At 40.1% G+C, this 17,734-nt stretch overlaps 1 protein-coding gene across 2 annotated transcripts in view; it reads right to left on the reverse strand.

Annotated features, from left to right (window-relative positions):
- The window catches only part of prkcz (protein kinase C, zeta), a 225,110-nt gene that overhangs the window by 49,255 nt on the left and 158,121 nt on the right, over positions 1-17,734 (reverse strand). For both annotated transcript variants that reach the window (XM_049581679.1, XM_049581680.1), the window contains 2 exons: positions 15,913-15,992; positions 10,217-10,306 (listed from right to left, as the gene is read on the reverse strand). In XM_049581679.1, the coding sequence (XP_049437636.1) occupies positions 10,217-10,306; positions 15,913-15,992 (170 nt within the window). The remainder of the gene's footprint in view (positions 1-10,216; positions 10,307-15,912; positions 15,993-17,734) is intronic.

The following is a 17,734-nucleotide window of genomic DNA, read 5'->3' on the forward strand; positions in this document are numbered from 1 at the left end:
AGTGAGAATCTACAATGTAAATAGTCATGAAAATAAAGAAAACGCATTGAATGAGAAGGTGTGTCCAAACTTTTGGCCTGTACTGTATAAGGCGGCAAAACACGCTAAAAATAGGCAATACTTCTTTCCCACTGCCAGTAGATGAGTCACGTCACGTTTTAAATATGTTGCTACTTACTCTCTCTTTCAAACTCGGTGCCAACTAATATGAAACAATGTTCAAGCACTGCTTGGATGGAGACAGGTAGGATGTGTGGCTAGAAAAAGGGCAAAAACTAGTGTGTCCACTCTGGTGTCATGTTTTAATCACTGCTGGTCAGAGCTGAAGCTGATAAATACCCATGGCTACTGCAGTAATTTGTCCTGTGAATGACTGTTGATTGTAACCTTTCCCACTATAGACAAAAGCCAGTTGTCAGTGGGTGTGAGTGTGTTTTTTTTGTCCAGTGGGAGAGGAGCTAATGACAACAAAGTTAGACAGTGCAAGAAACATGAGCAGTCAGACAATTTTTTTTTAAAATTTTTTTTAATATACTTTTATTAATCCCCCTGAGGGGAAATTCAATTTTTTTCACTCCGTTGTCATTAACACACAGGTCTGAAAGACACACACATGCACAAACAGGACCTATACATGCACAAAGTGGAGGGATGTCAGAGTGAGGGGGCTGCCCTTGGTCAGGCACCCCGAGCGGTTGGAGGGTTCAGTGCCTTGCTTAAGGGCACCTCGGCAGTGCCCAGGAGGTGAACTGGCACCTCTCCAGCCACCATGCTCCATATTTGGTCCAGACGGGGACTCGAACAAGCGGCCCTCCGGTTCCCAGCTACTGCGCCCAATCAGACAGATTGTACATAAGCCAACAGTTCAGCCAGACTACCAGCCTGAAAAGTTGACATAACACACTGACATAAACCCACATGATACTACAGAATGAAGAAAACTGCTTGATTGGACGAACTCAATGTTTTTTGATGACTCATCTTGAACTTGGAGGCATGTACATTTTTTTATCCAATCAAATATAATTTAGTCTGCCTAGCTAAGCCAAATCATCAAAAAAACATACTGAACTGGTTAGCCGCAATAGCTAGCAGAGTGATAACATGGCTCACAGGTTTCTGGAAGTATGTTTTGGGCTTGTACCTCAAAGGAAATGGCCAGTTTAGAATGAAAATACAGACAGGACTTACTGACCCTCATGCCGACAAGAAGTCCAGTGTAGTTTTTAAATCTACAAAACTCGTTCGGGGTATTGGAGGATAACAGCTAGCCGGAATAACAGCTACCCTTGAAGTGCACAGAACCCACATTTTGAAAATGTAATAAAACTCTGCTAAAGCATTTCTAAAATGTCAAAACGGCTCGTCCGTCATAATCCAAGTGCCCTGAAGCCGTGGCATGCAAAATTGACTGTAAAAGATGTAATTTACTCCACTTTAATAGCAGAATTTCTCAACGTGGTCAGTTACCCTGCCCTGCAGGCCTGCTGTGTTTACATGGCAACTCACGTGAGACTCGAGAACTAGCACCACCACTAGCCATCAGCTAGTCTCGCTATCAGCTAGGCGTAAAACTCCAGCAAAGCTACCACAGGGAGGAATCTGGGAATCTCCTACCTTATAAGAGCATTAAACAAACTTATGCAACTTATGGCCCTATCAGCCTAACATTTTCTGTGCACATATATGACTGTATGCTCAAAGATCTCTTTGTGGTTGCTTAGATTCAGAATTCTTGAAAAAACTGATTATTGACCGTTGTATATCATCATTGCCTGCTGAACCCTCACTCCTCTTAACCTCCTGGTAGGGACTACAGTTTTTCAGGATCAGCTAAAAACATCAAATCTCTCTTAGAAAAAAATTGACAATGCACAAGTGATACAAAATTTTAAAAATGCATAATACAAAAAAATATCATGCCAGCAAATGCCACTCAATTGAGTTCATTGCAACCCATAGGCAAGTCCCTGAGTGTGTAACAAGCAGACTGTAAGCGCATTGTGAACCAACAATGAGCCTGACCGACCACACCTCATTTTAAGATCTAGATGCCTATGGGTACACAGATGGGCGCAAATACATTTGCTACTTACACAAAGTGGACATTGGCCTTGAAAATGACAACTGCATCGGTCTGAAACTGGCAATGACATGAGCTGTGCGCTGCTTTACACCATGTGTAAGATAAGGCCCTATGGGTTAGTCTATGTACTACAAAGAAAGCAAAAACGCAAAGCTCAAACCAGTTATATGACACTGTTGACCAATTAGCAAGGAGAGGTAAACCAGGTGGTGAGAAACATTTGAGTTGCCAACCGGTCAGCCAATAATCTGGCTATCAAAGCAAAATGCTAAAATTCTTTTTGATCCTAAACTCATAATCTTGCCTTCACAAAAATACTAATTGCGTTTTGAAGTATGCTGCCAACCCTTGGCTTTCTGCTGTTGATATGGAACAAAACAGCTAGTTAAAGTAAACTATGTATTGGTTCAAAGTAAGACAATGATCCCACTTCCAAATTATACATTTCTTCTCAATGCTCATCAACTTGACAGTTCTCTGGCAGTAAAGAACTGTGGATTTGGCGAGGGTATAAAAGAGCACGGCAGGTAAATGATATTCAAATGTGTCATCTCTTCAGAGAGAGAACTCAGTGCTCCCTCAGGAACTGTCTGATGAATATTAATATGTGGTAACAACAGTAGCAGAGTGCCAGGCCTGTCAGGTCTGGAGACAGGTTTCTAGTTTGAGGGCAGAGAGCGTCGCTTCTCCTCCTCTCACAGCTTTGTCAACTTGTTTCCCTCTGTGCTACATGGGAGCTTTGTCGCTGGGCTCAGGATTTCTCTCCGCTTTGATATCTTTCCCCAGTTTGCCTTTGGTGTGCACTTCACAGGCACTGTGGCAGCACTCATTAACACACTCTTGACAATTGTTTTCCTCGCCTTTAATGCCACTATACTACCTGCCACCCCACCTAATTGTCCCATGAGGGACATGGCAACAATGGAGAAATGGCCTTAATTCATCTTTAATTAGCATTTGCACTAATGGCTGATAAAGTAGCATATTAACGATGCTCTTATAGAGTCATTGTAAACTGGAAACAAGAGCAACAGTGTAGAATTCAGATAATAAGGGCTCTCTTGTTTGGATTACTTTTTAATATAAACCCAATTCCAAAAAAGTTGTGATGCTGAAAACTTAAATAAAAACAGAATGCAATGATTTGCAAATCTTTTTGAGCTATATTAAATTGAATACAGCACAAAGACAAAATACTTAATGTTCAAACTGATTAACTTTATCATTTTTGTAAATATTCTGTAATTCTCAATTTGATCCCTGCAACACATCTACAAAAGTTGGGACAGGAGCAACAAAAGACTGGGAAGTGGAGAGATGCTCAAAAACACCTATCTGGAACATTCCACAGGTAAACAGGTTAATTGGTAACAGGTGAAAGTATCAGTAAAAGGTATAAAAGGGGCATCCTTGAAAGGATAGGTTGTTCACCATCAAGGCGCATGATGTGCACCACTTTGTAAAAAACTGAGTAGGCAAACACTCCAACAATTTAAAAATGTTTCTCAGTGACAATGGCACAGAATTTAGAGAGTACACCATCTCCATACCATAATATCAGCAAAAGATTTCCAGAATCTGGAGAAATCTCTGCATGTAAAAGGCAAAGCTGAGAACTAACACTGAATGGCTGTGACCTTTGACCCCTTAGCAGGGGTGAAAGTAAGCTGGTACGGTCCGGTACTGCGTACCACTAAAAGATTCAATCGTGGTACGCAGTACCAGGAAGAGCAGAGAGCGGCTGCCTGCTAAAGCCCACATTCAGAACCAGTCACGGCCGCACTTTACACCAGCGCTGCAGCGATCGTTTCAGCGTCTGGTCTATTTTCTGCGCAACAGGAACAGGAAGTCAAACAAAGGAACAACAACAGCATCCGGTCAATTTTCAGAATAAAACACATTTCAAAATAAAACACCCTGTTTGACAAATGCGATGTATATATGTGTGTGTGTTTATATACATATTAGTCAGTGGTATCTAAACAGAGCGCGAGAGAGATGAACACACACACACTCACACCCACTAACACACACACACACACACACACACAAACACACAAGAAAGAGAGAGAGAGAGAGAGAGAGAGAGACAGAGACAGAGACAGAGACAGAGAGAGAGTGGGCCGGCTATAGGGGGTGGGGGTTGGGGCACACACACGCAAACAGAGAGAGATACCCATGATGGAAAAACAGCCCCAAATGTTCGGTTCGCAGCACTTCGTTGGCAGTGTGGCCCTGGAGTTAGGCCAGAAAATAGAACTGCTAGCATTGTGCAGTTTTAAACACCACTTTGTCTGTTTATTAATTGCTTTTAACTTGTTCCGAATTGCTAATTTTGGTTTTGGTCCATGCTGGACGGAGCCTTGTCCGCACATCTCCCTCTCTCCCCCAGTCCCTCCCCTTGGAGAGAGTCCGGTGGTCTCCTATGAGCCCAGCCTTCGAGATGTGCAACACTCCATTAAATGTCATTCAGTTCATCAAAAAATATCCCAATTAAAATCAGTAGCATAATAAGCAGATATGTTCCATCTTATTTTGAGTAATTTCAACAACTCAGAGAACAGCTTGAACAAGCTGCGCGTGAACTAACGATCAGGGATTTCAGTTTCAGCAGTACGTAACTGCGGATGTGCTACTACTTCCGAAACACAGCAGTTGGGGTGCGTTTGATTTATTGTACTGGGACGTTTGATTTTTGCACAGCTGGACCACAGACGTCAAAAAATGCCGTTTGCACCGGGACAGGACAAACAATAAATGAAACCAACGAAATTCCACACATTCTTGTGGTTGGCTCAAACGCTGTCAGTGTGATTTAAATATCTGTGATTGTTTTTTAAGGTTTCATACATACCAGCACCCAAACATTAAAACAAATATTTTACTATACATGTTGTGAAGTGTTTCTAATTTCTTTCTACCCAATACAGGTACAGTAAAATACTGAAATGTTTTTATTTGTTTGTTTGTTTTTTTGACTTTGCTTTTTAAAAATGCATGAAACAAGGAGAGGTGAACAGTATGAAGCAATGAAGGTTTTGGTAATAGTACCGGCAAGAATTTAAAACTACTTTCACTCCTGCCCCTTAGAATAGGGGTTAACAACCTTTACAATCAAAAGAGACATTTTTGGCCAAAAAAACACTCAAATAATCTGCCTGAAGCCACAAAACATATTTGAGCTTTATAATGAAGGTAACAGTAAGTCTAAATTTGCCCATCAACATTACCAATAGGTCTAATAAGCATTTATTAATATGTTTAACCACAAGGTGGTTACTCTATAGTTGGCTATTTCTGATTGTTTGATACTTTAACTTTGCACGGTTGGCGGTAAAAGCAAACGAGTATGTCCCCACACTGTTAAACTTACCAAGACTTTTTTGGATAGCTGGCTTAGCTAGGGACATCCAAGACAAGCCACTGCTATTGAGGTTCAGCAAAATTTAAAGGAAAAGGTGACAGGCTGTGTGACACACATTTAGTTGATTAAATGTAAAAACGTTTTTTAGTCTGTGTATAGGTTACACATATTTACAACTGAGAATGTAATAATCACTCTAGGCCTATGACAATAAAAAAGTAAAATTAAAATGTTGAAAAATAGCCATCATTAATATTTCTATATAAAGCCACAGGGAGCCATTAGAGAGGGGCAAAAGAGCCACATATGGCTATGGAGCCATAGGTTAATGATAATGAAAATGACGCATGATATTTAGCTAATATTAAAATTTGGCCTCATGCAAGAGCATTCTTACTCATCTTACTTTTTCTGAAGTTTTTTCATACAAGACATCAAAACCTTTTAACTGCACAAACTTGTTAAATTGCTTGTTTCAACTTGATGAATGTCTCCTTTTCATAAATAGGTGCATGTTTGTGATCATGTTAATTATCAGCATTATCACTGCTCCAGAATTGCTACATATGTAAGGCTATCTGTTCAGCTTTCACTTGTTACGCAGGAGTAAACAAAGGCATTTTCACATCCCAGGGACAGAAGTCCTGCTCTCAGACATTTGCAGATGTTTGGCAGTGAGTAGTTCTATTGACACAAAAATGTTTGATGCTAAAGTCCTATCTTGAAAAACAAAGCTGTCCATGACTTTGATGGGAGACTTGAACAAAGAGCCCGAGGCAGCTGTGAGAATTTTCAAAGCAATTTCTAAAACCATTCTGTAAATTGATGAACCTTGATGCAAATTACACAGATAATATGTTTTTATGGCAACGATCATGCGTTTGGGTGTGTGTCTCAGTGTGTTTATCTCAGTCCACAGTTATTAATGCAAACTACTGGATCAATCAGCCTAATATTTTCTGTGCACATTTATGACTATGCAAAGATCTCTTTGTGGTTGCTTTGAGTCATAACTTATTATTAAGTTATTATTGACCATTGTATACCATCACTGACTGCTGACTCCTCAGTCCTCTTAACTTGGGGGCTGCCAGTTTTCCAGATCGGCTCAGCTCAAAACAGCAAATCTTACTGTCTGATACAAACGACTTGTTGGCCTCTGTCGTGGCTCAATAATTGACATCCATAGAAAAGTTTGGTCTGATTTTTAACTGAAGCATCTGCAGATTAATTCCAGAACCACTAAAGTTAGGCACGATATGACATGAGTAAGTCACTCGTTTTTGTTATCTTTGCCGCCATCTTGTCTGTCGGGGAGCTGGGAGGGACATTTTCATTGGGTGCAGCTCTCATTGCAGTCTGGCTGCTATTCACTTTTGTTCTGGACCACACTAGGTGCATTTCAGAGGTGGTGCGCTTTGCCAGCCTGATTTTGTAGACTTGCAGATTTTGTTAATTTGGTCATTTTGCCCCTAATCAGCTATCTTGGTGACCTGGGTACACTACTGAGTAAATCTTTCTAGTAAAAAATATATTTAAAGTCATTCAGATGAAGATATTTTGAGTCTGTGTTCAAAAAGTGTTTTCTCTCTGTAGATGAAGGCACAATCTAAACATGACTCATACTAAAACCCCAGACCCTTCATAAATTTAGTTTGTGAAGAAAAAACACATTTAAGTAGGATAAAATGAGTGAATGTGACCAGTTGTCTAACATCAGTCGTATGTTCCATTTAAAAACAAATCTATTGGTATGAGTGGAGGCTCATTGCATCACACTCTTAAATTCCACTGGCCATTACCACTTTATCACATTATAGTTTCCTACACATTGTCAGTGTCATTACCACTTACATTGCTCACCCTTACTAGTGAAAACAGATTATATGCTAATGTAAAGATCCTCAATATTGTATGGCTTCAATCCTTCTTTCATGTCTGTTTCAAATAATTGCGTGCGTCAGAGCTACGCCATCAATCACAAAACCTCAACACATAAATCCAGGGCTAATGTTTCATTTGCTGCGAATATGTATGTGTGTGTGTGTGTGTACATGTGTGATTAAGAATTCACTTTTATTTGCCTTGTTGCTCCACAGAGTGGGACGGTGCTTCGCTGCACAGAGCAGTGGTCTACACACACTATCTGCAGCTATATCATCTATTTTTTAACACACACACACGCACGCACGTACGCACGCAAGCACGCACAAAGGGCTCCGACTCATTCATGTGCCTGTTCAGATGATAATAGGAGGCTGTTCTTTGTGTTTACGCTCTTGATATATACAGTAGACCCATACCATCAGGTTTGACAAAGGCTGATGAGAATGTGAAATGACAGCTGTGTGTTCTCAGAGCTGACTGGCATTAAATGTGGGCGTGCAGTGTTTATTCTGTGTTTGTTGTTACATTAGTTATGAAAAACCCCAGATCAGCTGTCAGCAGCTGTCAACCTGCACCCTGATCCCACCAATGATGACCCAGCAAGCATTTTTTGGTTTAAAAAACGTCTAATAGCTGTCTACATGAAGACCTGACGTCTAGGCTAAATCACGGCTGAATTCAGGCTGTCAGTTTAAATTTGGTAGACGTCTAACCATAGCCAAAGTGTTAGACTACACTTAGAATATGAGTAGTTCATGAACTGCTCATATTCTAAGTGGATTGTGAATCACCTTCCACCTCACAGATTATTTTTGTGAGATGACTGATAATATTCTGGAAGTTGTAGACCCATTCCCTCTTCCCTACTTTGTTTGCTCTGATCCTTATCAGTGGATGAGCTGGTGAACTCCATTTGGTTGGTCAGATCTCCATTTTCCTCCAGCAAGCTGCTGGCTATGCTGACTGTATACATTCCAGCATGCAAAGCACACCTGGCTGTGATGGGTGGACCGATTCTTTTCACATTATTAGTTCCTTTGAGTTGATATATGTAAATGTATCCAACATTTTGAGTTTTGATACTTAATATGGTGTCAGGTTCTCTGTGACACTACATTGTAGTACATACATGGTTGACAGCTATGCCATGTTGTTTCCACGTTACAACTTAAAGTTCATGAACACACCAAAGTCGGAAGAAGAACAACACAGGTTTGATAACACGTAGCAAAGGTCTATTATGCAATCACATTAAAAAAAACCCAAAAACTCAATACTAGTCAGTCAGAGTTAATTTCATCGACAAAAACTGTGACCTTTTTTTGTCGACAGCCTTTCTTCCATGACGAAAATAAGATGATGATGAGCTAAAAATGGATCTTGATAATAAAAACTAAGACAAAATCAATCTTTTATTTTAACTGACAAGATGTGATGAAAATGTTAGTAGTGGACTATTGGAAATTCAAAGCCAAGAACAGCCATGCTTGTAACTATCTTCAAATGCCACATGAGGGATGGGCTAGTAAACTCCAGTGAATAGTCTTCCCCAGGATGTTTTAGCTAGCCACTGAACAGCAGTGGAGCAAGCAGCAACCAGCCGCTGGACATACTTAACAGCTGATCCCTGCAGGACTCCACTCAGATCTGAAGTCAAGAAGTTTTATGGGCTGATGCTGTTTGACAGGCAGTTAGGAGGCTCAGCTATCTGTAAGTGTAGCTGTGCTCTAAGTAAACAGTCTGAACTCAGATCAGTTTTCTCTGACAGACGAAAGTTTGGTTTTAATGTGAGAGGACACAAGTTTAAACCTCCAGACTAACATGTTGCAGATTAAGAAAGAATTCAGGCTTTAAATAAGTTATTTCACAATGAACCTGGGTGCAAATCCTAGTTGTTTTAGATTTGTTATTTGTGGTGTCAAAGTTTTTGAGAGCATAAATAGACAGATGTTGAGCTTTTCAAAAGATGATCAGAAAATGTGCGCTCATAACTCTTCCCTTAAACCTGTCAAAAACTGCTGGAGAGAAATAATTTGTTGTTGTATTGTCTCAGTGAATTTTTTATACAACCTGTCACCTTAGTTCTAATTTTGGATACAAGAATTAGTCTAACTGGATTAGTTAAAAGATAAAAAAATATATAGAAAACGTAATGACTAAAAGTCACCCAAACTATGGAGAAAAAAAATGACTAAAATGTGACTTAAACTGATAAGTATTTTTGTCTCAGGACTAAGACCAAATCTAAAGTAGCTGTCAAAATTAACACAGTAGTCAGTGAAATGCTTTAAATCTTGTATACTGATATAAACATTGTCAGGATAATGATCAGTAAGGTTGCTCAAGTATTATTCAGTTTAAGAAAACATATAGAGATCAGATCACTCTCTGATGTTCTTCACTGATCATCATTGAAGCTACCTGCGCTCTCCACTGCAGAGCGGCTCATCCTTCAGAGGCTGGATTAACTCACATGCTCACTAAATACTGTTCACTATGTGGGCTCAGCTGGAGGCAAGCAGCTTAAATGGGGCGGCAGTAGCTCAGTCCTTAGGGACTTGGGGACTGTTCAAGTGTGCGCCCGGACCAAATATGGAGCATGGACTGGTGGCTGGAGAGGTGCCAGTTCACCTCCTGGGCACTGCTGAGGTGCACCACTCGGGGCGCCTATCTTAGGCAGCCCCCTCCCTCTGACATCTCTCCACTTAGTGCATGTATAGATCCTGTTTGTGCATGTGTGCGTTCAGACCTGTGTGTAATTGACAACAACAGTGAAAAAAAAATTGAATTTCCCCTCGGGGATTAATAAAGTATATAATTTGCAATTTAATGAATTATAGCATGATATGTTTTTCTTGCCTCACTCATGGTGCTCTTACCTGGTCCCAGTCTATACTTCGGAAAAATGTGTGTGACTTGATATCTGTGAAGCCCGTCTGGACCTGGCAACCCAGCCGCTCCTTGGGATCCTGTTGGGACCAAGACAGCTGGTCAGGAACAACTGTACTTCATACAATGTAAGATTATTCTTTATAATTTAACATCTACATGTAGACATACAAGGTTACTACTGTTGGTTGATTCTACTTCATGTGGACGGGGGACGATGTAAAATGACAGCATTTCTCTTATTATATTTCAGATATCATGCAGTCTTAAAGGGATAGTTTGGATCTTTTAAGTGGGGATGTATGCAGTACTTATCCATAGTCAGTACATTACATACATTAGATGTTGCTCGTCACGCTACCAGTTTGAGCAACAGGAGTAGCAACACTAAAGCTAAGTAATGTACTGCTGTGGACTGGGGCAGCAAATGGTAAATGGTAAATGGACTGCACTTGCATAGAGCTTTTCTAGTCTTTGGACCAATCAAAGCGCTGTTTACACTGCATGTTACATTCATCCATTCTCACACACAGTCACCCACTGGTGGCTGAGGCTACTGTACATGGTGCCACCTGCTACTCAGTAACCATTCATATGTGGACAACCTGCCTTAGGCAGCAGAAAAACATATTTTAGTCACCTCAAAGAAAATCAATATCAGTTTAAGTGTACGCTATATTTAGAATATTTACACCGCTTTACCTTTCTGTCAGACAGCCCGTTCTGAGGGGGAAGGCGTTGACAACCTCAGCTCCCCATCTATGCTCTTGTCAAAGCCACCAGACTCCATTGACAAAACCAGTATTTTTGGCTTGCAAAACATGGAAGTTGATACAATTGCCTGAATCAGTTACTGTGTTCGTGTTATTATGTGACTTTGGTGAATCTCAACTTGTCCTTTTAAATGCCAAAATCACACAATAACACAAACAAACAAACTAATCAAAGCAGACGTAGACCAGCAGCTCCTGTGTTTAACAATGTTGAACTGCTGTTTTTCTCAATGGAGGCTAGCTTTGAGGAGAACCATATAAAGCATCAGTTCCCCCCTGGAAATTGCAGTCTGACAGCCAGGTAAAGCAGTGAAAATACTCAAAATACAGCATACTTTAAACTGACCTTGGTTTTGTTATGTGTACAGTCAGCTTCTCCAAAAAGGTAGCGTGGCAGCTGAATGCAATACACTAAGTAAGTACCACATACAACCCCACTTCAAAAGATCCAAACTATCCCTTGGGGAATGAAGCAATGTGGACAGTTAGTAATAATGTTGGCCACACATTATTTCATCATGCTCTGCATGTGTATGTGTACATATAGCCCCCCCTGTAAATGCTTATCTTGGACTATGCTCTTTTCATCACAACAATTATGGTGATGACTTACAGAGCTGAAGTGTATGTGAAAGGCTGTTTGCATGAACAGCAGAAGCCTCATGCATCAGAGCTACACTAACACCTGGACCACACTGCCCGCGTGAGCAGCTTGGCTCGGCTGCAGCTTATCTAAAGATTCAGAGTGAAAACCCATTTTTCCCGCATGACGTGCAGTTTGCAACAAAAACAGACATTGAAAATAATCAGTTGATTGTCATATCGACATCATTCCAGCAACACTGTTGTAAGGTATATATATATATATATATATATATTATACTTATTTTTGACCCAGCACTGTAAGTTTCAAATCAAAATCCCTGTGTGTGCTCACAGTTTCTGTGGACAGAATCCCTTTATTTGTTAACATGTTGCAGTTCATTTACTACCAATCACTTTTTGTGCTGACCCTTTTAAATTGAATTTCCTCTCAGGGGGATTAATAAAGTATATAAAATTAAATTAAATTAAATTAAAATTAATTAAAAATAAATTAAAATTACAATTAAAATTAATTACATTTAGCAAAATGTGCATTTTCAGAATTTTTAATGTTATTTTGTTTCAGGTAACTGTCTTCCATTCATTTTACTGAAGTATAAAACATGCAGAGATTTAAAACTTGCATGGGTAAAATGATAACTTTGGTGTTATTTTATATATTTCATCTGTCACTTTCTGACTTTCCATTACCCTGTCTGTGGTGCTCCATGCCTGCTGTTTCTTGCCTGGATCCAGATCTTGGATTCCACCCACTCCACTGAGTTGACTGATTGGTCGAGATATGAAGAGTTGTGGCCACATTCATTTGAAACCTTGGCACTTCTCTACAAACCTTGCTCACCAGTACAAGAAGAACCCACCAACGTGATGGTTATGTGAAAGCTGCTACAACGCCACATTGTTGTAACCTTCGTAAGTAACGAGATGTAATTCTTACCTGTACCCCAACCTCTAACCTCAACTGCCTCTCATGCCTCTAACAGAGGCTGCTACCGGTGCTGTTCTAAATCAGCATATCCTCTCAACATCACCCGGCATCGTTTTACTTTGCAACACTCCATTTCTAAAACCAAAGCAAAACAAGTATGTTGGCATGGCTGTGTGGAATTGAAATGTTGTTAGATTCAGGGAGATGCCTAGATTATCTAGTAGGAGTGGGGGGAAAAAAATTGATAAACCCTACTTTTATGATTTTTTTTTTTTGTGGCAATATTGTATCATCATACAGTGCCATGTATTGATTTTTTTTTATAGTTTAAATTATTAATACTGCAAATGCAAATACAAATTAAACTTTAGGTAGCCTACTTGAATAATATAATCTGTTGCTTTTTCAGTCCACTACCTCCATTTTGCTGCAAAAAAAAAAAAAAAAAGTAGGTGACTGAAGTGAGAAAAGTCGGATATCCAGCAACATTGATTCCCACTGAAGATGTAAATGTAGCTCACAAAAATATAGTTTTATTTTTTTCAAAAAAGGTTAAGTAATTTCCTAAAATTGGCTGGTCACTGTAGTTTTTATCTGATGTTACTCAAACAGGAGGAAATGTTGCATTTGTTGGGGACTATTTTCAGGGGTGGATTAATCCACATGTGGTGCTTTGATGAGTATTTGTGGCAGCAGGATGGTGTATGTGGGATTGAGTCAAAATAAACTAACTTTGTGTGTGTTCATGCTAATGGAGGAATGTGTCAACCAGTGCAACCACGTGGCTCACTGATGTGTTTTATAGTTTTTGGAGAACAATGGAGCTCTGTGGTACTGAGGAAGAATATGGTAAACAGATTGCACTGTAGTGCTTTTATCCAAAATGTTCTAGAGTGTGATCAGCTCATTGTTGGGTTTGATATTTTCATGGGATTTGTTGACAAAAAGACAAACACAGAATATCACGAGACTGATCATTTAAAACACCACTGTGAATAACTTGTCCACAGATAACCCTGCCTAGTAATGCATTTGTAAGTTTAATTAGAAAGGTCTGCGCTGCCTTTCCATGGAACAGTATTTGTGATTTTGATTCATGCAGCGGATATTGATTGTTTTGAAGTCTCTCCAAGTGTTCATACTGAAACGATGTGTGTAAGGCAGTTGGTGCCTGAAAAGTGGATAAAAAGACTTCAAGATATAAAAAAATATGGTATTGGCTGCACATTCCTAACTTTCTCTGAGAAACCCCCTTTTTAACAGATTAATTCAAAAGTTTGTTAAATATACTTATTTGCTTTCTTTGTGGAGGTAAGATGTTCAGATGGATCTCAATCTCATGTCTGTGTGTTAGGGACAGAGCTGGAGTCAGGAAGTGGTTAGCCTTAAGCCCAGTTCAGACCAATGATTCACAACAAGACTGAACCATTTTAGAATTTTGCAAAGGAAAACTGCAGCGGTGTGAACTGGCCGGTCTGAGCTCGCCTCAAGCCCGCTGATGGTGTCACCTGCAACTCAAATAGTCAATTTGCCAGCGGCTGTTTTTAGAACGTTAAGCACGACACCTGAGTTGTTGCATAGAGATGATACACCGTCTCATCTAGTTGCATTCGTGTGACCTGGCAGATTTTTACAATGTTGCAGAACATTGCAAAATCACTGCATTGCAAATCTTTGGTCTAAACCAGGCTTTATTTAACATAAAGACTTGAAGAAGGGGGAAATTTATCAAAACATCTACATCATCTACATCTATTTTAAGAATAGCACAGTGATGAATCTGATCTTATTCATCGATCAGCCACAACATTTAAACCAGTGACAGGTGAAGTGAATAATATTGATAATCTTTTTATAATTCAGCATTCATTATCATGAATTATCCGTTACAGTTTATCCTATTCAGGGTCACTGAGGGGCTGGAGCCTGTACCAGCTGACACTGGGCCAAAGGAGGAGTACACTCTGGACAGGTCACTAGACTATGACAAGGCTAACACATTGAGACAAACAACTATTCAGGCTACCTACAGGCAATTTTAGAGTTACCATTTAACCTAACTTGCATGTCTTCGAACTGTGGGAGGAAACCAGAGAACCCGGAGAAAAGAATATGCAAACTCCACACAGACAGTGCAAATCACTGCACCACCTTGCCACCCTACAATGCAACATTCTGCTGTTGGGTTGTGGCATTCATGTGGAAGCCTTTTGACATGCACCACACACCCCAATACTGTTGCAGACGAAGTACACACCCTTAATACCAATGGCACTCCCTGAAGGCAGTGGCCTCCCAGCAGGACAATGTGCCATACCACGCTGCAAAAACTGCTGAGGAATGGCCAGAGGGACTTGACAAAGAGCTTAAAGCATCGACCTGGCCTCCAAATTTCCCAGATCCCAATCCAATCGAGCATTCGTGCGACTTGCCAGTACCCCAGAGCCAAGACCAATCGATGGTGGGGATTGGTCATGATCCAAGGTAGGGCCTCCTTAGATCGGACTTGGCTCTGACCTGTTGATGCATGGACACAGGATCTCGGGGGTGTCTGGCACCAGGATGTGGGCAATGTATCCATTGAGTTCTGTGGGTTGGAAGAAGGGTACCAGCACATTACACGGATGCTTGATTGCATTGGGATCTTGGGACTTTGGTGGTCAGGTCAACGCCTTGAAGTCATTGTTGTCTTCCTCGGGCCATTCCTGAGCAGTTCTTGTCTGGCTGGAGGGGCCACTGCCATTGCCACGAGGGGGTGTACTTAGTCTTCAGCGTGTTTGAGTAGGTGGTGCCAAGACCAAAGGCTTCCCAGTAGAACCCTGAACTGTAATGAGATGATCAATGTTATTTACTTAACCTGTTTGTAGTTTAAATGTTGTGGCTGATCTGTGTATATAAAGATAGTTAAACATTTCAAACCTATTTCATTTAGTTTTTTTAAAATTATAAATATATCAAACAACTAGCGATTTCTCATCTTGCTCTTTGATGTAATCAATGTATCAAGTGACCAATGTGGGTTAAGAAACTGTGTGTACCATAGACTTTATGGCTGAGACACACAACAATACCTGGACTGGATTAATTTACATTATAATTGATATTTCACTTGCACTGTATCTTAGTCTATCACCTATGATCCTGTCAATAAAGTTTCACCTTAACACAGGAACAAAGATATGCTCAGGCAGTCTGAGGTAAATAAAGAGGCCTTCCTCGGCTGTCCATTATACGGAGCCAGTTCTTGGCCCTGATCCCACACTTTTGACTGAGCAGCATTGCACACAGACAGAGAGAGAGAGAGAGAGAGAGAGAGTGTGTGAGAGAGAGAGACAGAGAGAGAGAGAGAAAGGGCTGATTGGGAGTGGACTACTCTCACCTTGTTTAGAAAGCCCTTGAGCACGCTGGCAGCTTTCACCGACAGAGACCTTGGGATGCGAATGGGCTTCTCAAGAATAACTGTTGGCATGAAGAGAAGGACAGGAACAAAGAGAGAGCGAGGGGGAGAAAGAAAAGGACAATCGTGAGTAGGGAGGAGGATGATTCACAGTCCAACCTGCCTGTGGGTGACCATGTCTGCTGAGTGGGAGTCAAAGGAAGGGAGGAGTTACAGAGGACACTATTCTGTTCTTCTGATGGTCTACACACAGCCTTGAGACTCCCACAGCTCAGTGCTGTCATGCTGACGAGAACAAAAACACTCTGAAAAATCATTTTTCCCTCCGAACTGAAATAGAAGGACATAGTACTGCTTCACACAGGAGTGGTTCACGCTGAGGTGACCAGAGATTTTTTTTTCTTTCAATCACAGCTCAAGGTTATGTGATCAGTGTGTGTTCTCAAACAGACACAGTTACTCCCCATCAAAATCAAAATTTTCAGAATATGATAGGAAGGTGCTGTGCCACAAAACTTAAGAATAGACATGTATATGTAAAAATGTAAAATGAACTATGATCTCTACAAACACTGGTCATTTCTGGATAATGAATGTTACAAATGCTAATGCTATACTGCTGAATTGAATCTCTTGAGGTGACAAAATGGGATTTGCTTGTTAAGCTGGTAAAGAAAACCTGGTAGTACTTTCCATTTTACTTTGGTAATAACACAGTAATAGTGGGGTGACAGGTTGATAATAAAGAGGTAATAATTGGGGAACACCATGTAATTACCAAAGTAACCAGGAAATAGCTTGGTATCAACAATGGGTATATCTGGGTAATATTAGACTGAAATTTATTAAACAGTGCATAAGGGACCAAATAAAAAGAGTAATAATGGGGAAACACATTTAATAATAGCAATGGGGTAAAACTATTAAGTAAAAGTAGAGCAATATTTGGTAACAATATGTTAACCTGCTGATGATAAAATGGTTATATCAGTGCATTGATTTGAATTAAAAATAATATGGTGACATAAATGAATTAATAACCTAATAATAATAAGGTAATATAGGTTGATGTTTTCAAAATATTACAAGCTACTACCTGCAGAATACCTTCAAAATCACATAAAAATTATTTAAAGTCAAAATTGTTAATTATGATATTATAATAATAAAATTCGTCCTCCTTATGTTTCAAAGATTTCCTTTTGTTTTGAGGTAGTCCTGCATAGCCAGACCTAAGTCCATAGTACTGTCAGAGCTATAGAACAGTCTGCATTTATTAGTATTCTGGTACAGGGAAAACTACGGAACTACTGCCTCATGGTTGTATGCCTTAGGCGGCGATCACACCTATAAGGAGCGCTAGAAACAAGATGCCAGTAAAACAATTGATTCCCTATGATACGGCGCGTCTGACTGGTTTTCAAACATTTTTTATGACGAGCGTCTTTCTGGCGTCTTTTTAGACGTGCGTTCTTTTTCTGGCATCTTTTTAGACGCACGTTTGTAGATGCTGAAAGTTGAAATAATCTCAACTTTTGGGCATCAGGCGCCAGTAGCACCATTTCGTCATACTTGGCCCGGGCAGCCAATCAAATCCATGGAATCAAGCAAGAGCCGGGCTTTGCTATCACGTCAACTTCATTCATGTTTTGTTGTTGAGAGTAGCTGAGGTAAATTGTGTAAACACAATGGCAATGCAGTGCGATGACGAACGGTTCATCCTGACAGTTTATAATTATGAGGAGCTATACAATCCCTCAATACCTCAGTATAGCAATAAGCACTGGAGAGCATCTTTTCTTGA

Source organism: Epinephelus fuscoguttatus, linkage group LG7, assembly GCF_011397635.1.
Source record: "Epinephelus fuscoguttatus linkage group LG7, E.fuscoguttatus.final_Chr_v1".
Taxonomy (NCBI): Eukaryota; Metazoa; Chordata; class Actinopteri; order Perciformes; family Serranidae; genus Epinephelus; species Epinephelus fuscoguttatus.